The following is a 20802-nucleotide window of genomic DNA, read 5'->3' on the forward strand; positions in this document are numbered from 1 at the left end:
ATTCAGAAATTTCCCCAACCCTCATGTAATGATTTGGGTACACATAAGGGTTTGTTCTGAGGATAGATGGGGCACAAAATTGCCTGCTACAAATTTCCCTGTGCCCATGGTTCTTATTCATGTTTAAATTTTTACTATATCCTGTATTTTTCTATACATCAACAGGGGAAAATTTAAAAATATATATCAGATATTAAGATTTGGGCACAAGCCCTTTCTTCACACAACTCTGATTAGAAAGTAAAAGGTGATCACATATGTTTCAAGTAATTACTGTTTATTTTTAAATTGTGTATATTGTATGTTCTTATTTTGACTGTCCTTAATTTTAAAACAGTTTACTCTTCAGTTTAACAGTTTCCATTTCAATGGAATACATTCTAATATAGTTCAGTACTTTTGCTGCAATACTAATGGGAGGATATCTGGAAGCACAATCCACATCAATGCCAGAGACTTGGGCTCAAACAACTGTGCATTGTGGATAAATTCCACCTGAAGCTCCCAGAAATATGTCCTTGAAGGTCATACAATCCTCAGGGAGTATATTTGGGGGCACAGAGGTCTTAGATGTAAGGGAAGATTGGAGAAAATTGCCTCTCCCCCCTTTTTCAACTACTCTGTATGTCAGCACTGTTGTATCAGTGCAGTGTTAGCCCAATGCAGTGCTAATGGATGTCTCTTTAACTGCATGTGGCATCTTTCCTTGTCAAGCAAGTGGGTAATAAAGCTACTGAGTACAATCATGTGAGCCTCTATCTATCTGTAAGTGCACAGATTTATACAATATGTGCACAGCAGGAGTTTTTCCTAAGGGTACAATTAAGCACCTTGAAACTAATTGATTTAAATGGGAGAGTAAAATACATTTTAAGGATTCTTAGCTTTGACTAGACCATATCCTTCCTGTTTTGAGCAGGAAGGAGTTTTAAACCGCCTTCCCCTGCAGCAAGGAGTTGTGTTTTTTTAAACCATTTGCAATTCTCACACATAGATCTTCCTCAATCTGTGTCACTGAGTACAACCTGTGCCCCCCCCCAATAAATCTGGGGCATCTAATTGCTTAATGTGACATCTTAAGCATATGTTAATGTTAATTATTAAAATTTATTTTAAAGCAAGCCAGACTAACTCCTAGATGGAAATAATTATGTATACATGCAAATCAATCATATGTTTTGAATATATATTCTTCTGTTTGCTTTATTCTCTAGTAGGTTGTAAAGGTTGGTATTTCCTCTGGAAGGGTGTGTGTATTGAGATATGGCAAGAATTCAGGAAATATGCCTTAAAGTGCTTCATACTTTAGATCATCCTTCCCTGTCCTAATGCCTTTTTACCCCATTGTGAAAGCAAAAAATGGTTTGCAAATGTTGGCATTATATTCCTGAGTGACTGGCAAAGAGGCACCTTTTACTGTGGTGATTCTCTTTATTTAGCAGGGGAAGAGTAACTGGCCCTATCCACCCCCAGCACAGGACCTCCAGTGACTGTTGCTGGTGTCTATCTTGTGTTTCTTTTTAGATTGTGAGTCCTTTGGGGACAGGGATCCATCTTATTTGTTATTTCTCTTTGTAAACCGTCCTGAGCCATTTTTGGAAGGGCGGTATATAAATCAAATTATTATTATTATTATTATTATTATTATTATTATTATTTATTAAAGAGGTCTAAATGTAAATTAAAATCTACCCTGCCCCTTTGAATTCCACTCTGTTTCACTTCCCTGGTTTTAAATGCCTTTTAAATCATGTACTCAATTAGGACACACTGAAGCTGTTCACACATGCAGCCAAGAGCAGGCTAAGGCAGCCTTCCCTGCCGCCTGCCACCCAGTCCTTCTGACTAATCATGAGAAAGGGCTCACTATCTTGAAATTAAGGTATTTAAGTTATCATTAAATAATGGGATTGAGGGAGAAAAATGAGGGAGTAATGAAACAGATTCGACACTGATAGTTGAGTCCCTGACAATTGCTCACTGGCTTACTGCCTTTTTCTAATTATCGTTCACTTTTATCGTTCACTTTCATACACTAGAAGCCCATGGTCTGTCCATGTGAGACTCTTGGCACCCTGGCTGCCTGCTGTTTTAGTACCTAAGAGAAGAGCCTCCTGTCCTGTCCTGTCCCCCACTCCACCCCACAGCACCCTGCCTCCCTGGCTGCAGCACCCACCCTCCCCCATATTATTAAAGGTGGGATTAAAAAAAAAAAGAGTGTAACAACTGGAAAAAAGAGGTTACTTGTCATATGTTTCAAAAGGCACAATGATTGGTGGATGATGAGACGGTGCACTAGGCAAAGCCACTAGTGGCCTCCGTGTGGCGATCAAGATGTGGGGAATCCCTACCAGTACCTTTTGGCACTGGGACATAGTGGCAGAGGCAGGGGATGCTGCAGCCAGCACCATGCATGGTTGCTGACTGGATAGGCACCCCTGGTGATGCTACAAGTCTATGCCAGAGTGCTTAGCAATCATGCATTTGCATGCTGCTAACTGCAGCATTTCCTCTCTTTGCCTTCACCCATCAAGTAGAATCATAAAGCAGGGAATTCCCTGTCTCTCCCTCAGTCACTACACAGTGGCCATCATCAATTTTTTTGCTAGTTGCTCACTGGCTTCTACTGGACATCATATGGGAGGATAGTTAGATACACACACAGACGCATAGTTACACACGTGCATGCACATACATACGGACATGCACAAACTGCCACAAGCACAAAACTGGGCCTCAACAGGCCATCAAAACAAGCATTTTTTTGAAATTTTACTGGAGGAGATTGGTCTATTGCGGCAAAACCTGCAAAGCATCCTTGGCACCTTAGAGTTATTGTTGAATAGGAATGTGCACCAAACGTATTGGTGCCAAAAAGATTCTGATTGCTGCAACCTTAATATTTTGGCAGGGGGCAAGCAGCAGCTTTAAGGAGCAGGTCCTTACCAGCTCCTCTGCTGCCCCACCATTGTTCCAGTTGCAGTGCTGTGCTTCTCAAAAGGCCATGCGCAGCTGCCTCCCTGTTCCCAGCAACTTGCGTGTGGTGTTGGCACACACATGGCATTCGTGCATGCACGGGTATCATTTGTGTGGTAAGCCATGTGCATGCTGAAGCCATGCATAGGCTGCTGGGAACCGGGAAGCAGCCACGCACAGCCTTTTGAGCAGCTCAGCACTGTGACCAGAAAAGCAGTTGGCTGGCAGAGGAGCGGGTACGGACCTACATATCTGCTCCTTAAAGCTACTAATTTCCACCACCACCCACCGGCCCAAAACACTTCGTACACATCTCTATTGTTGCCTAGGTTTTTTGTTCACAAAAATATTACAACATAATAAGAACATTAGTCTTTAAGGTGGCACAAGACCCTTTTTTTTTTAAACAACTTACTAGAAAAATGCTACTGCGACAGTTTAAATAAAATATGATATGGATATATAAGTATAATCTTTTTATTGATAGATGTTATCTTACACATGCCTTTCAACCCTATTTTATCAAAATTCTGTAGCAGCTTTCAAGAGCATGTGGTATATTGAATCATCACATGTATTTATTTATATTTAACATATTTGTATACCACCCATCCACCCAAAACTTATGTCTCTGGGCAGTTTACAACAAAACAGTATAAGTTAAAACAAAAATTAATACAATATAAAATTTAACACAGTGTTATAAACTGTAAGTCTAATTAAAAGCCTGGGTAAACTACTGCTTCTTAAAAGTTATCAGAGGTGGCGAGGCTCATATCTCAGCAGGGAGTGCATGTATTTATTTTATTTATCATATTTTTATACCGCCTGATATGTAAATCTCTGCATTCCAAAGCCTTGGAGCGGCAATGGAGAAAACCCACCCTGAGTAGCCACCAGACAAGCTGGAGGTGGCAACTGCAGATAAACCTCTTCAGATAATCTCAATGGGCAGTAGGGCTCATGGCGAAAAAATACCCTGGGCCTGAGCTGTTGTCGGGATGCCATGTTACCTGGTTGCTTGAGTGGCCCTGTGTGCGGAGTCTGGAGAAGGGCATGGCATCCCTCCTGTGGGGCTTTCATTCCCTTCAGGGGGCAATAGGGATGAGAAGGGTCCAGGCTGGTGGGTCCCAGCAGGGTTGAGAGGGCAAGGTAGAGAGAGCTGCAGGAAACAGCTCCAGAGAGACAGTTAGGTTGGGTGGGGCAGGAAACAGGAAGCAGGGTCAGGAAGGGGGCGAGGCTGGAAGCAGGCTTTAAGCCCTGTCAGCTCTGCACTGGGGTATTTCAAGACAAGGCAGTTGGTGATGAGGGGTTGCTTCTGAGTATGGGAGCCAGGAGTTCTCTAGGAGAGGGAGCTGGCTGATTACAGCAAGCCAGGAGGATGACTCAATTGACAAACAAACCTCCTCCCCTGGCTGTTCCTGAGGCTGACCTGTTTTTGGTGATGACCCAGTCCTTCTGGTGTCCAAGGGCTAGGATCCCACCCCATCCCCTGGGAGTCTGATGGCTGTTTATGGTTTTATAGATTATAAGCAGCACTTTGTATTTTGCCTGGAAACATATCAGTATTCAGTCTAGCTTTTTTAGTATAGGAGTAATATGGTCCATATTTAGTTACCATAAGCATGAGAATACAAGGCAGATCATTATTTATTTGATTTATATATCACCATATCCTATGGGCTCAGAGTAGCTTATATCTTTTCCTAAAAGTTAGTATTCTTGCAATTGTGTGTATATATGCACAGCTACAATTCTGTATTGATAGATACTTATCTGAAAGAGAAAACATCATGTGCTTAAATGAGGAAGAACACATAACATTAAATGTGTTGTTAAGAGGCTTCCTGAAGACTGGCATTATATTTTAAGAAAAAGCAGCTTCAGGAGGGAGTCTTGATCCAAACATGTACTGTGGCACACTAAAAATCTCCTTCAGAGCTGCCTTTGAGCCCAAGGTGACTATCATAGCTTAAGGGGCAAATGACAACTCTGAGGGATTATTACAGGCTGAAAAAAAGATGCTGGGGGAAAATCCACCTCCCTGTTTGCCACAGTTCTGATGTGCATCAGGGGACCCCGACACTACTTTTTGTTAAAAAGAGAGCAGTTGCCAATCTTGAATATGCTTTGAAATAATGCATATAATGGTGCCAAAATCTCCCAGTAATGGGCAACATGGTTTGGGTTTTTTTTTTGCTTAGTATACTGATGTTTAAGAAGCTTCACAATAGTGTAATGAGCATATAAGCTTCTCAAACATTCCTTTCAAAATAATATTTGAAATTTTAAGAGGCCACTTTTAAGAAAGTGTCCCAATATCATACATTCCCATCTGTGCAATATCTGTACAAATATCTGACAATCCCATTTAATTCTATTACTTAACAGCAATCACTGGCACAGACAAAAGTGTGAGACATCTGAGCAGAATACAAGCTGGATCAAGAGGAAGGCTGATGATCTGTACAACTCTTTCTTTCTTCATCGTGGCATTTTATGTCCATGTAATTTGTTGTTTTTAACTGGTAAAACAGCTAAATTATTGATCCGAGGACTTTACTGATTTGAAATTTCTAATAGATATGCTCATTTTATGATATTGCATGCTAATAACAACAACTGAACAGTGGTACATATGAACAGTGGTACATATGCTGGGAACCTCTAGACTGGATTACTGCAATGCGCTCTATGTGGGGCTGCCCTTGTGTGTAGTCTGTAAATTACAATTGGTACAGAATGAGGCAGCCAGGTTGGTCTCTGGGTCATCTAGGATTTATTTTAACTGGTGTTTTAATCTTTTTCTGTTTTGTTTGCTTTGTTGTCAACTACCTAGAGACGTGAGTTTTGGGCACTATAAAAATATGTTAAATAAATAAATAAATAAATAAATAAATAAAGGAAGGAAGGAAGACCACGTCAACACCATAGGGGCTACAGAAATCACTATCAGCCAGTTACAAAAAGCACCTTTACTGGGAACAGCCTACATTCTGCGATGATATCTATAACAACAGCAACAACATTGACAATAAAATTCAGCCATCCCAGCTCCTTGGGAAGGACTCGATGTCTGGATAAAACAAACCAGTCAATAACACCTGTCTGACTGTGTAAATAATAATAAATAATAACAACAACAACAACAACAACAACAACTTTATTTGTTAGCCAGGCCATAACAAATTGTCCTCTGGGCAGTTTCATAATCTAAGATTATGAATACAAAATGCTAGAGCTGTGCAGTCATGTCAAATCATACATTGGCCATGTTGTAAAAAGTTGAATTAAGTGCAACATGACTTCTATAGGATCCTATTATCGGAAATGTCAGAATGAAATCTCTATTGAATCAGATTTCTGTCGGAATTGCCAGACGTTTGAGAATTTAAAACAGCTGTTGAGGGCTTCTACAAGCCAAGCAAATCATGTTTTCATAGCAAACTGCCTGTGTGGTGTAGTGGTTAGAGTGCTGGTCTATGACCGGGGAGACCCGAGTTCAAATCCCTATTCAGCCATGAGACTTGCTGGGTGACTCTGGGCCAGTCACTTCTCTCTCAGCCTAACCTACTTCACAGGGTTGTTGTGAGGAGAAACCTAAGTATGTAGTACAATGCTCTGGGGTCCTTGGAGAAAGAGCGGGATATAAAATGTAACAAATAAATAAGCAAATAAATAAATTTGTAACAGGCTGATGGAAAAGAAGGGAAGAAGCTTTGGAGTGACAAATCAAGCTGGACATTTGCCATGTACTGTGTCAAATCACCCAAGTCTTGCCTTCCAATCACAGCTCTTTTGGGAAGGGACACAGATCCCTATATTATCCTTTGTCAATTGCCAATCTTATTCTTTTGCTAGCAATCTTTTTAAAAAGATACTTTTCTTTATCTAACCACCTGGATAATAGTTTTACGGACACTTTTTTAAAAAAAGTCATTAAAAATTGGTGGTTCAGTTTTCTTCAAGGTACACACACTGAATGCTATGGCATGTACTACACAATGGGAGATATGACAACTTTCTTCTCAGCCGTTCTGAAGTTATAATATGGGGTGACAAAAAGGGGGAGGGTTATTCCTTTCATATGGCAAGGGACACTTTCCTCTTAACAAGGCATGCTCAATAGTCAGTAGGGGCTTCAATTCCTGCACTTTTTGAAACTGTCTGCCATGAAACAAAGCCATTATGGCATTTTAAAAAAAGTTTTTAAAATGTCTTGTAAAAGTCATTAAAAATCAACAGGTGAATTGATCTCTGTCAAGTGCTATACACTTAATGCTATCTCCACGTACTACCACCATGAGAAGTTTGATAACTTTCTGTCCATTTATTTCAAGAGTTATAATATGGAGTGCCAAAGGGGTGGGGGGAAATCCTACTGCTGTATGGCAATTTCATCCACATAAGGCATGATTGATGGTCAGAGTGGGGACTTCAAGTCCTGCACTTTGTTGTAACTTTCTGCATGGGACAAAGCAGTTATGGCAGTTCTGAAGTTTTAAAAACATTTTTAAATATTAACCAAAAATAAATGGGTGGCCCAATCTCCTTGAAAACCTATACACATGATGTTATCATCACACACTACTGTCATGTGAAATTTCAGAGCTGGCCAGCTATTCATGATTTATTACTTTTTTGTTTCCCATTGATTCCTATAGGACATTCAGCACAATTCAAAAATTCTGCTTGAAAATCTGACACAATCCAACTGCCTGACAATTTTAAAGTGTCGTCATTCTATTTCCAACACTTCTCATGTCAGATTGGGTCAACAGCCTACAACATGCACAAACCAGATGCCAACCCAAAGCATAGAACGCAAGATGCAATTTTTCTAAACATGGAAAAACCTATAATTTTACATGCTCCCACACCTTGCATTACACTGCTAATGCAAGTATGTCACCCAGATGAAGTTTGCTGTGCATGTAAACCAGCTTTCTGAGAAGATAAATTTCCCAGAGATGTGAGTTTGGGGCACTATACGGAAGGAAGGAAGGAAGGAAGGAAGGAAGGAAGGAAGGAAGGAAGGAAGGAAGGAAGGAAGGGACACTTCAATTGTTTTCTAAATTAGGGGAAAATGTTGTTTAGGGTAAGAGAATAGAAACACCCAGGTTTAAGTAGCAATGTTTGCCTGTTTCTTTCACTCCATAGCTTGCTTTGACAAAAAGGAACTTGAATATAAAACAAATATTTATTTATAAACATGATATACTGATGAACTGCAGTTATTTCACATAGTACAGGGAATTAATTTCAAGAGACCATGGAGAGACAAAACTAGATTTTCCCCACACTAATGAAGACAAGAGGTCACAGATTAGAAAGGGCCACAACTTAGTTAATTCAAATAGCCAAGAAATCAAGGATTTAGAATTCCACCTCCTGCTACTGTTCAGGATCTACTAATTAATAAATTTACTTTATTATTTATTTAGTTAAAATATTTATATTTTGCCCCAGCTGTACACTATTGCTCAGGCAATAAACAATAAAAACAATATTAAACCAATAAAATAGAAACAAAACTAAGAACAAATCTCAGTTAAAACCAGAAATTAATAGTCCAAGTTAAAATTTTAAAAGAAGAAGACCCATCTTTTCAGTTGTGGCCCTTCTGGCTGTGGCCCCTTGACTTTGGATTGATCTCTTGGAATAGCTTTGCAATGTTCCCTTCCTTAAGGTCTTTAAGAAATTGTTGGATTTCTATGTGTTTCTCTATGGTGAAATACAATTCCAGCATCATCTTCTGGACTTTAATGTCCAGAAGTGGTGGAACCACCACAATGCTCTGTGGATTAATTGTTTCAGGGCCTCTTGGGGATGTCTGTTTCTCTTATTCACTCTTACTATTAGTTCTCTCATCTCCCTAACTCTGTTCATTGACCTCTCTGACCACATAAGGTTACCTTATGACATAATACAGAAAGGGCAAGTTAACAGTTTCTTAACAGTGTTGCAGGTTCTAAGAAGCTGATATTACATCTTAGTATGGTAGAACAGTCACACCTTGCTTCCTAATATCAGCATATTTTAACTGATGTCTGAAGAGATTTTAAGCTTGCCATTTGTCTTCTGGTTGCCTTGACATCATTAGGACAGAAAAAATTATAGTGGCTGCAATCCAGACTAATGAAATACATGTGCATGGTGTGAGACCTTAACCTACAGCCCATCTAGTGGGCAATTCCTACATATTATTAATTGGTATCAAATTGTTAAGTGTTCCAGATGATATCAGCTGGGTCCAAAATAGAGATATTCAAGTTCAAGCTTGTAATCAAGTCCTGAGAAATCAAAGAGCACGAGCTCAAATTCAAGTTGGCCTTTTTTTTTTTTTAACCTCAGCCCAGTTTTGGAGGCTTGAAAGAGCTCAAAGATGCTTGTGACAACTCAAGCATACTTGCACCCTACCCCCCAACCTACCCTAATTCCTGAGCTTACCAGACTGGTCCAGGGCCGGACTGGGGGCACTGAGAGGGTGGTGGAATATATGTGGGGAGGGGGCAGGTTTTAAGCAGAATGGGTAATTAAGGGTGGGAGTTGGGCACAGGGGTGGGGCGGGGCACACCAGGTGGGGTGGGGTGCAGCAGGTGGGGTGGGGCAGGTGGGGCACCCTGGGAATATGCCCTGTTGCCCTAAGGGCAGTCTGAGCCTACTTCTCATGACCAATCGGAAGAAGAGGAGGTGGGGCTCTCCGGACAGGGAGAGGGGGAAAGAGGAGCCGGGCAGCTGGCACAGGGAGAGCCCAACGAGCGCAGGAGGGTGCACCAGGCGAGGGTGCACCAGGAAAATGCCTTGCTGCTCGGTGAGCCAGTCCGAGCCTGGACTGGTCAGGGCAGAAGGGGTGTATACAAAACCGGTTTGCCTGGTTTGGTTTCAGTCCAAACCAGACTCAGACCAGGCATGTTCAGTTTGTGCACACCCAAACAACACCCGGTTTGGAGAGTGTGTGTGTGTGTGTAATTCTGAAAACTCACCCAATGGGCCTCTGTGTGGCCAGCCCAGGCCACGCAGAGGCCCATTGGGCATGCGTGGCAGCCTCCCAAATGGTCACTGCCATTTTGGAGGCACAGAGGATAGGCCCTGAACAGGCCCCAAACCGGGCATATTTTTAACAAACTGGAGGCCAGCAGAGAGAGGGGGGAACCTCTGGAGAACACATACACACACACACATGGCCACAGAGAAGTGCCTGGAGTGGGAGGCGGTGAGTTTTTGGATTTTTTTTTAATAATGGTTTTTTTAAAATGGTGTGTTTTTTTTGAAAAAGATCAAACCCCCAAACCAGAACTAGGGGTTGTTCAACTCCAGATCAGGCTGAACAGGGGCAGGTTCAGTTCAAGGCCAGCTTGACAATGAGCCCTCGAACTGGGCATGTTCAACGTCGAGCCAGTTTGATACCGAACCTGTATTCATACCTCTACAGGGCAGCCCTGCTTTCTTTCAATTGTACTTCGATCAAAGCGGATGCAAGGGAGCAGCTGCTGTGTGCAGCATCTCTAAGACCGACCCACAGACCTGCAGACTCCTGCCTGCCTTCTTCTTGGAAAAGGCACAAAGTATTCTGGAGATTGTAGTCTTTTCAGGACTATGATCCCTACAATAACCTGCACTTTCTCATTACTTCCCAGAGGAACTGTAAAAAAACATGGGCCTATAGGTCTTTTTAGAAGCAGCTACACACAGCTGCTGCTTGATCATCTCTGCTGGGAATAAAGTACAGCTGATAGAGCTTCTCTTGCACTGCTCAGCCAGTAAATAAAAGGGCAGGAATTAGCAAGCTTTAAAATGGCTCATTAATTTTATGATTTTTCCCCAAAGCAAAGGGGAAAATTGTACACTTAGCAAGCCAGTGTGCAAAGGCTCACAGGGACATGCAATATCCCTAATCCAAAGACCAGGCCCCAGTTAATAGACTGAACATAATTTATAGTGTGCCATTGTCTTTAATTCTCAGACATAGAATCTATATTTCAGACATAAATTGGCAAAATCAGTGGCCAACATCCTGACTAATGGAGTGGGGATGCACTGGGAAGATGTGTCTGTGCTGCACAGCACTGAGTGTGCAGCAGTGGAGAACAAATTTTGAGATGTTCTCTGCCTCTAGAAGTACTGCACACTATATCAAAAATATATCGTGCATCCCTCAGGGATATATTTGTAGATGCTACATTTCTTATTCTTCAATGCATAATGTGAGGAACATCTTTTTTCTTTCTTTCTAAGTTTGGCCTAAGTATTATAAGATGTGTTAATAACTTTCTGCTAACATGGAGAGTGTTATCCATGCTAAAGGAGTGTGGTGAGGGTTTTCTGAGTATTAAATTGTTAGTAGCTATTTAATTGGTAATTCTTATTTCTTTCACAATATGCAGCAGCTATTTTACTTCTGATGCAAAACATAACATTGCAATTTTAAGAATAAATGGATAAGCAACATTTTGGGCAAGAATTTACCTTTCTCACGTCCTCTGTTGAAGACCTTAACTTCCTTCAAGTTTATTCCTAGACCACTCCTCATGGACACAGCCTCTGTGGCATCATTTTTGTGGCCTCGTCTGATAGACCCATTTGCATGAGCTCTGCCAAAAAAGTTGGAAATATCTCACCAACAATTTTCAATTAATTAAAATCAAATAAATCATTAAAATACAGGAGACATCTGGCCTAACAGAAGGTAAAGAAACATACTTTTTTGCCTGTTCATTGATATGGTTTTGCTTTGAATATCAAAAGTGCCTTCTCTGGAAATTACATGGCTTTGTGAGATCCTTTCAGTGACCTTGCTAAAGAATGGCTAATCCTACAAGGGCGAAGCATCTGGCACAGAAATAACATTTTGAGACTCAAATACTTATGGAAAAATAAATTACCTGTCAGACCAGTAGATGTAAGCCCCAAAGACTGCGACTGAAAACATATCCACATTGCTCCCTGACAGCACAATCTCCCGATTCCTTCCACTCTCAAGGTCGATTCTTTCTATCTTGTCCATTCGAGCATCACACCAGTATAATTTATTTTCCTAAGGATCAATTGAGAAGTAAATTCCAACAAATATTTGTATTATCTTTCATTAAGGAAACAGAGGAATAATAAATTGCATTTTTTTTTAGTATGATAAACATTTAATGACACAAAAACTAACCTCATGGTCAATAGAAATTCCATTAGGCCATGTAACCCCAGTGCCAATGAGAACAATCTTTTCGGATCCATCTAAACGTGCCTTGCCTATGCAAGGCGCCTGTCCCCATTCTGTCCAGAATAAATATCTAGAACATGAAACAAATGTGATACAATCTAAGTAACTTGAAACATTACTTTATGCAAGGAAGTAATAAATTTGGAAAGGTGCCACTTGGGTACAGATCATATTAAAAATAGATAAGTTATATTATTTCAGCTCAACCTGAGCTTTGGGGAAAGTGATTAGATATCAAAATAAATATAGACATGTTTATGTTCAAAGGAAGGTGAACAATTATTAGAAGTAAAAATGCAGGACAGAATCCTAAGAAATCAGCATGGATGAAAGTTCCCATAACGGAACTTCTTTGCCCATTTCTCAGAAGAGCAATCCTTTGTGCCCCCAAACTGCCTCTCTTTAGAGTCAAGGGGGGACTGTGGAGGGGGGGATTTTAGAAACTTGGTGGAGATATAGCACACAAACAGAATTCCCGCTTGTGTAAACTTTGTCTCTGGAATTTCCTCCTTCTGCTAGAAGTCCTCATGCCTTATCCCAGCTCATTCCTAAGGGTCCCCAAATCTCAATAGAGGTTTTGAGGGTCCACAGTTCCTTTGCAATCTTCTTAAGATCTAGCCCATATCTTTGAAGACATAGATATATACAAAATATGTTTTTAAAAAAATCTTTTGCTTATAAGTTTGCAATAAACTAATTCTGTTGAGAGACTATTAATTATTAGAACTTCTATACCTACTACTTTCTTAATACAAATGTGCTTCATTGAGATATAATTAGATAACAAATGTGTATATTTTGAATAGCCAGCCATTACTTCTTCTGACAGCACCATGTCCTAGGATCACATAATTGCCACAACATGAACTAAAGCCATATTCTTGGATTTGCACAGTTAATCTACATGCTATTTTTGGAGGTCTTTCACACAGACTCTGGCGGCTGCTGCAAAGAGCTGTGGAGAAGGCAGGAGCTTGCCTGCCTTCCCTAGCAGATGAGCAGTGGCTGTCTTCCACTCTGTGGCACCATATGCCCACATGAGCGGTGGCGTGATGACAGAAGGAACTGGAGGACTTCCCCCCTCCTGCACCCCAGGGTGCCCCATGGTATGAGTGCGGTGGTGCAGCCACTCCTTCGCCCCAGCTTACGGCAAGAAATGGCGGTGGGCCCAGGGGAAGCCTCTTAACCCAGTGGCGATTGCCTGCTCCAGGTTCACTTAACCTTGGCTAAACGCCGGGTTCAAAAGCAGGGCTAGGTGCAGGGACAATGTTGAGATCAGGCTCGCTGAGCTAGGCTGTGCATATGAACAGCCTCTTTATTATTATGAACAGCCTCTTTATTATTATTATTTTAAGGCAAAAACTAACAAACAGCTGGGCATTTCTAAAATAGATCTTTGGATCCTGCCCCAAATCTACTTACTCCAGTTCTAGGAGCTGGCACAGGAATTCAGGCTCAACCTCTGCATCAGCCAGTGAGGAAAAGCTCATGATGGGAGGTTGGGAGCAAAAAACTGGGAAGTTTTCCTATTCTTAGTACATTCAAACCTATCATTCCATTGCACTGAAACTAGCAGCAACCACAGAAGAGCTACTGCATCAATCAAAATTCAGAAAACATTTCAAAATACTCTTAACTAGTGATATATTATTCAGTCCTAACTAAAATATAAAATAAATGTAAACACTCTGTATACAACTTTCTCCACCTGGATACATTTCAGTGTTGAAAGAGTTTGGAATGTGAACTGTGCCCCTGCTAACTGGGATAAGAGGCACCTTCTTAAGACAGTGATTCTCTTTATTTAGCGGGGAGAGTAACTGGCCCTATCCCCGTCCCCCAGCACTGTACCTCCAGTGGCTATCTCTCTTATGATACTTTTTAGATTGTGAGCCCTTTGAGGACAGGGATCCATCTTATTTATTAATTTATTATTGCTCTATGTAAACCACTTTGGAAACTTTTGTTGAAAAGTGGTATGCAAATTGTTGTTGTTGAACTAGCATTGTTTCAGTATTGAAACAATACCAAAACCCACATAAAATATTGTAAAATCTGCAGTGATGAGTGGCATCTACATCTAGCATCTGCAAAAGCACAAGCCATTTTCCTTGCCCCCTCTTCATTCTTTCAGCCTTGTGTCCTCACAAAAAGCTTTTCCTAAAGGTCAATGAAACCTAGCATTTATACATATAGCACTTTACTTGAATATCAGTAATCCTTATGGCTGTAAAGTAAAACAGAAGGATTATCCTCTATATTATCAATGGGGGACTGAAACTAATGACAGCTTGACACAACCACTGATAAGGTAATAAGCCAGTAGTACATTGGAGAACCATTAGTAACAGAGAGTGTGCACACCTGGCAGGCATGGTGTTTGAACTTGTGCGTCTGGTTCCTGCACCAAAATGTTGAGATTCACCTGACATTCTCTACCGACTTATCGCCTACAGGCCCTGCCCACCCTTTGAAGTTGGGTGTAGTATCTCAGGAGAATATCCGGTGAATCTTAGGAATCCAGCACAGGAACTTGAGTGGGTTTAGATGTCACACCTGCCAGAAGTGTGTGCTCTCCGTTACCATTTCACCAACATGATCCGCTGCCTTGTCAGCGGTCGTGTCAAGCGGCCCAATGAGAACAGCACTTTTTAAAAGGCCTCCTAATGAGTCCATGGCTGAAGTAAAATTTAAACTGAACTTTAGTAGCTCACACAATTAGTACTATACTACATTAAGTTGAGTAAATGCTTTTATTTTCTCTTTCAACAGTTGTGATGATCAACTGCATGAATATCAAGGATCAAGTTACCCTTTTTCCGGGTACACTGCTATAGACCTTGGCTGGTCCAGACCCTCAGATATAACTACATATCGAAAAGAACCATTGAGTCTAGAAACCTCAATAAAGTTGAAGCCATGATCAGTCCAATATATATTACCTAGAAGAAATAAACATATTCAGTTAGGAGACATAATTTAGTCCTTTTAAGAATTCTATTTACAAATGATTTTTTTAAAAGTTTATTCTGGGGGCGGGCATTGTTTTGTTATTAACAAAACAATGCATAATCATATTATTTGGAGACAATGTTAGGCAGGTTTGGATGATATGTCTAACAAGCCCTGCGCACCATGTAATTAGAAGTGAGAGCACACACTTCTTACTCGCCCCTGCCGCCCATCCTCCACCCTCTCTCAGCATCGCATTCCACCCTGCATACTCATGTGCAGGGCAATAAAATAACATGATTCTAATATTACATTAAAGTATAAGTACTTTAAAGAAACATTGTAATTAGGACTGCTTTGGACATTCTGATCCCCAACAGAGTATGCAGGGTAGAACAGAGTGCCTAACAGGTGAGGTGGGACATTTGCATTCTTGCTTTTAATTGTGTGGTGGGCTGGCCAGCTGGATATATTGTCCAAAGCAGCTAGTGCACAAATATATGGTGACAAGAATATAAAGGAGAGACAAGAAGCAGAAGAAAACTGGATATTCCTTTACTAATCTGAAAAAATACTAAATGAACAAAGATGGAGCAGAATCTCAGTGGTTATTTACAACTGAAGAGTTTATAAATGGCCACTAATCTAAGTTTTATGCTTGGCTAGTTACTTTATAATTAATAAGCAAAATTAACAAACACTATTTATAATATTCAAATAATATAGAATATATCTGGTTAAAATTCCTAGCTAAAGGCAAGTACAATGTTCAAAATATGTCCACTGGGAGAAACAACAGACCATTTCTTTAAAAGTAACTGCATTTTTCTATTTAATGCAGTCCTTTAGAGTTTCTAATTAAGTTAACTGCAGCAATCTTTAGAATAAAAACACATACATTTATAGACACTGAATATTGCAAAGAAAATGGAAAAATGAAAGAAAACACCCTATTTACTCTAAAGGTCACACCAAAAAGTTGAACTAAAATAAGTAATTAAAAATAAAGAATTAGCATTGGTGTTACCAGCTATCCAGTCCACTGCAATGCCTTCCACTCTTCCCAAACCATTTGTAATTATGTCTTCCTTCCATGTCTGGTCTCTTCTAGCTCTACTGATTTTGTTGAGCCCCATGTCTGTCCAGTAGATTGTATCATTTCCTATAAAATAAATATTTAAAATCAGCAATTGGAAAAGTGACAATGTTAAATTTGTAACATATTCTATACATCTTTCATAGGTCTCATTCAGTCCTAATAATGCCCCCGCCCCCACTGCCACAACATGCAAGTACATCAGGAGTGCCTGGGACTGATAGGCTTATTCTTGGTAACAGTTATGTGGAGGCACCATTTGTGAAAACCACTTCCTCCATGTGGGAGCTGCTCAAGCAGTTGCTGTGATTCCAGAGATTGGAAAAGGCTGGAATAGACATGACTGCAGCATGCCAATACCCACAAATAACAACTCTTCATGAGTTGTCTAGTTATACGAGCAGCGTAAACATCAGTGGTCGCTATGTGGTTGCTAGTCGTCGACACTGACTTGATGGCACTTAATCAATCCAACATCAAAAGTGTGAATTCACATGAGACCTTGCCTTCCTTCCTGTGAATAAGGAAATGGCAGTTGGAGCTTTTTTTAATCACAAAAGAGGAGTTATGAGAGCCAGCATGGTGTAGTGGTTACAGTGCTGGACTAGGACCGGGGAGACCCGAGTTCAGATCCCCACTCAGCCATGAGACTTGCTGGGTGACTCTGGGCCAGTCATTTCTCTCTCAGCCTAACCTACTTCACAGGGTTGTTGTGAGGAGAAACTTAAGTATGTAGTATACTGCTCTGGGCTCCTTGGAGGAAGATCGGGATATAAAATGTAATAATAATGGTGATGATGCTGATGCTGTGTGGGGTTTCGTCTTCCCATGCTACACTACTCACGCAAGTAAATCACTAGTGAAATTAGGTTTGCAGAGTTGAATGACTGCATCAGCCACCCTCACTGTTTGTCCCTTCCAGGGTCTTGTGAGTACACATACATATGCAAGTAACATGTGAGGGCATATACATAATATGCAAAGTGCTCCAACCCACTTGGTTCCCCATCAGTTCCTTCATACAATTTCTACCCTCTGATAAGATTTCATTTTAAAATTTTGCTTGAAGTGACATGGACAATAAGGTAGCTAATGAAAGCTACTTGTTATGAAAAATATTAGGAAGATAATTATTTCTTTGGGGCTAGCATTTGCTCTGGGTAATTACTGGGACTTGCGTTTCTTATTATTTCCTTTTGTCCTCATGTTTCTTTCAAATGAGCAAAGCACTGGATAATATTAAACCACAGATTTTGCAGTACAGCTAGGAGGAGTGGATCAATGAAATACAGGATAACAAATGTGTAGTCACTGCAGACTTCATCTATAGATCCAGTTTCTCCTAGAGTCAATTCATATGATACCTTCCGGGCATACATGCTTTGATCAGGGTGGTGGTCTGTGGGTGTGGACTCCTATACTTTCCCTTTTGTCATAGACAGACCACCACCTGCTGAAGGTTCAATCTGCAGCTGCTAGTCATCTCTGCAGGGGTGAAGAGCCTATTAGGATGGTCTGCCTGAGGAAACTATTGGATCCAATAGGATTCCAAGATACCTTGGAGGGTTTTAATGTTGGTAATGCTGGTGATCTTGTTGGCACCCTTATGGAAAATTGGAATAATTAGCTCACTAAAGAGACAAACTCAATCGTCCTCTAAGCGTCCTCTCCGGCCCGCTTCTAAATTAGCTCCATGGTATATTGAAGAACTATGGGAGCTGAAATGGCTAGGTAGATGACTATAGCACAAATGGAGAAGGATTCTACTGGAATCCGACAGATTGCAGCACATAGCACAATTGATGACCTATGCTCTGGCAATATGTGTGGCAAAGAAGCAATTATTTGCTGTGGATATTGCATCCGCAGGTACAATGGAATTGTTGAGGGTGGTGAGGGGACTTATACAGGCCCCTTCCACTCCGGCTTTGGAGCCATCAGTTAGCTGCTGTGAAGCTTTTAATGATTTTGTTTGTGGACACAATCTCTCATACTCGAGCTGACCTGTCTTCCATCGTTGGTGCACAGTCTTTAGCGGAGATATCCAATAACTCTTCTTGTATGGTTTAACTGGATCAGTTTCAATTTGTCACTCCTAAGGACATAAACTGCGTGTCTTACCACCTGTTATTGTGACCCTTGTCCAACATGTCTTTTATTATCAAGCAGGGAGATTGTTGGAGAGGCCTGATCGAGATTGTAAATGCTTCTCTGAGGGAAGGTAGGATGCCTACTTGTTTGAAGGAAGCAATTATAACTCTTTTAAAGAAGCCTACATTTAATCCCTCAGAGTTAGGCAATTATAGGGCAATCTCAGCGGCTTTTGATACCATCAACCATGGTATCCTTCTAGATCACCTGGGGGGACTGGGCATAGGGGCAAATCCCCCTCTTAATTGCATGGGTCAGGAGGTATTGTGTGAACCCGCCTACTGAAAATGCTGCTCTGAAGGATTCTGATTAAAGGCTTCATATTTAATGCTGTTAAGCTGTCAGGCAGGGCCATGCTTAGGGCAGGGTGACTGGGGCAAGCACCCTGAGCTAGGGCAGGCCCCATGCTGGCCCACTGGCTGAGCAGCCTGCCCTGCTTTCTCTATCTCAGAAATTTATCTCCAACCCCTAGCCTGGGCTGCCATGGCATGAAGGCTTGCCTGCTATTCAAAGGCTCCCTGCATGGGGCAGGCTGCTACAGCTCCCTTTCCACCACAACCGACTCTCGGATGTTTGGTGGGTGGGCAGGGCTTCCAGAGGCCTATCTCTGCCAGCCTGCCTAAAGCTATCTAGTGCAGGCTGGCAGGCTGCCTGTAGGCAACAGGGAAGGAAGGGAGGCAGGGAGGCAGAGTGGCCAGCTGCATGCTGTGCTCACCTCTGCCTGCCTCAGACAATTGGACAACACCTCAGAGCTAGTAATGGAGGGATGTGATTTCCTTTTTGTGGCTGTTCCACACCCTTCAACATTTATGGAATGGCTTGCCATAGGGCTTTGCTATTAGGCACAGATGTTGGGCAGGTAGTGAAGGTTCTGAATATTTAATTTGAAATGAATTGGGAAATCTATTGATTTCTAATTTTTTAATTAACCCCCCCCCCAAAAAAAATCCTATAAGTGGCTTGTTTCATGTCAGAAAATTACAAAAACTTCTGGACAGGTGCAGCTTGTGAACGCACCTCCGGGGGCGGCGGCAAGCGGCTTCTTTAAGGTAAATGGAGCTGGTGCTCCATGCCGCCCAGCAGCCCCCGCGGCGGGGAATCACCTCCGCCACTCACCTGGCTCCCGCGGAGGTGAGCCCCCGCCAGCGGCCAGATGAGTGGCGGAGGCAATTCCCCGATTCGGGGGCTGCTGCAAGGCACGGAGCACCGGCTCCTTTTATCTTAAAGAAGCCGCCTGCTGCCCCCCCCCCAGAGGAGAGTTCATGAGCCGCGCCTGCTTCTGGAACTGAAGCCACCCCCATGAATCACCATTCCACCCCAATATGGAGTAATCTGCCCTTCATAAAAAGAGGTAAAACAGCCCCCTTTCTGCCCCACCCTTTAGATAACCTGGAATGACTTGGCATAGGGCTTTGATATTGAGCTCAGATGTAGAGCTGGGTGGGAGGGCTACATATATTTAATTTGAAGCAGATTGGTCAATCTATTGATTTTTAATAATGTTTTGAATTTTAAAAAAAAAAACATCCAAAAAGTCCTATAAGTGTCTTATTTAATGGCAGAAAGTTACAAAAAACCTCTGGAATAAGTGTGTGTGTGTGTGTGTGTGTGTGTGTGTGTGTGTGTGTGTAAGTAAATGCATTGTGCTCCAATTGGTTTGCAATCTGGAAGGTATTAGTGAGAATTGTGAAGCATGGGGCATGTGTTGTGCTTTTATTCCCCCCTTCTTTACAAATGCACTATATGTCCAAGCTGATTGGACATGTTCAAACGTCTCACTCACTCACACTATTTACATAGTCAATATGATTCTGTAATCATATGAAATGTTAAGGAGTCCCTAACATGCTGATTCGCCCCTAGCCCCATACCCCACTAGAGAAGGCCCTGCAGTCAGAATACAACTACACACACCTATGACTGCTTGAAGTACAGGACATCTACAAAAAATAAGGATTTTATAAGCACATCCAAATATTTATAATCCCCAGAATGTAACAATTATTCATTTACCTGCATGGAAATCTATACCCACAGCAAATGAAGTTCCTGATATAGGCATTAAAGCTTCTGTTTTATCATTTGGATCAAGAGGAACTCCTCTAATTCCTTCATGAACAGAATACATAAGGAAAGATTCTATGCCTAAAACAAATACACACAAATAATCAGAACAGTTTTTAAAAAGACCAATTAAACAGTGGTTTTTGAGCATTCTACATATATTAAATATTTACCACTTGAACATGTCTGCTTATACCTTGCAAAGGATTAGGGGACATGTTCTTAGGGTCACACTCATTTCTGACAGGGGATTGTGTAGGCCAATTAAGCCTCAATATCATTCCATCTTTCCCAAAAGTGAGACTGAACAAAAAATGAGCTGTACATTGAAGGGGAACGTCCAAAA

At 41.3% G+C, this 20802-nt stretch overlaps 1 protein-coding gene and 1 long non-coding RNA gene across 12 annotated transcripts in view; one reads left to right on the plus strand and one right to left on the minus strand.

Annotated features, from left to right (window-relative positions):
- LRP1B (LDL receptor related protein 1B) overlaps positions 1–20802 on the minus strand; it is a 1420219-nt gene that overhangs the window by 261763 nt on the left and 1137654 nt on the right. For all 10 annotated transcript variants that reach the window (XR_008308477.1, XM_053255348.1, XM_053255339.1 and 7 more), the window contains 6 exons: positions 20406–20537; positions 16173–16307; positions 15006–15135; positions 12137–12263; positions 11862–12013; positions 11446–11570 (listed from right to left, as the gene is read on the minus strand). Coding sequence is in view for 9 of the 10 variants with exons in the window: in XM_053255348.1 (XP_053111323.1) it covers positions 11446–11570; positions 11862–12013; positions 12137–12263; positions 15006–15135; positions 16173–16307; positions 20406–20537 (801 nt within the window). In the remaining variant the exon portion in view is untranslated. The remainder of the gene's footprint in view (positions 1–11445; positions 11571–11861; positions 12014–12136; positions 12264–15005; positions 15136–16172; positions 16308–20405; positions 20538–20802) is intronic.
- Positions 4189–9503, plus strand: LOC128327126 (uncharacterized). Of its 2 annotated transcripts, none has more exons than XR_008308482.1 (3): positions 4189–4417; positions 5368–5504; positions 7641–9503. It is a non-coding gene; the product is annotated as an uncharacterized LOC128327126 (long non-coding RNA). The 2 variants fall into 2 exon arrangements; XR_008308483.1 differs by having other exon boundaries at positions 5368–5483.

This window comes from Hemicordylus capensis, chromosome 1, assembly GCF_027244095.1.
Source record: "Hemicordylus capensis ecotype Gifberg chromosome 1, rHemCap1.1.pri, whole genome shotgun sequence".
Taxonomy (NCBI): Eukaryota; Metazoa; Chordata; class Lepidosauria; order Squamata; family Cordylidae; genus Hemicordylus; species Hemicordylus capensis.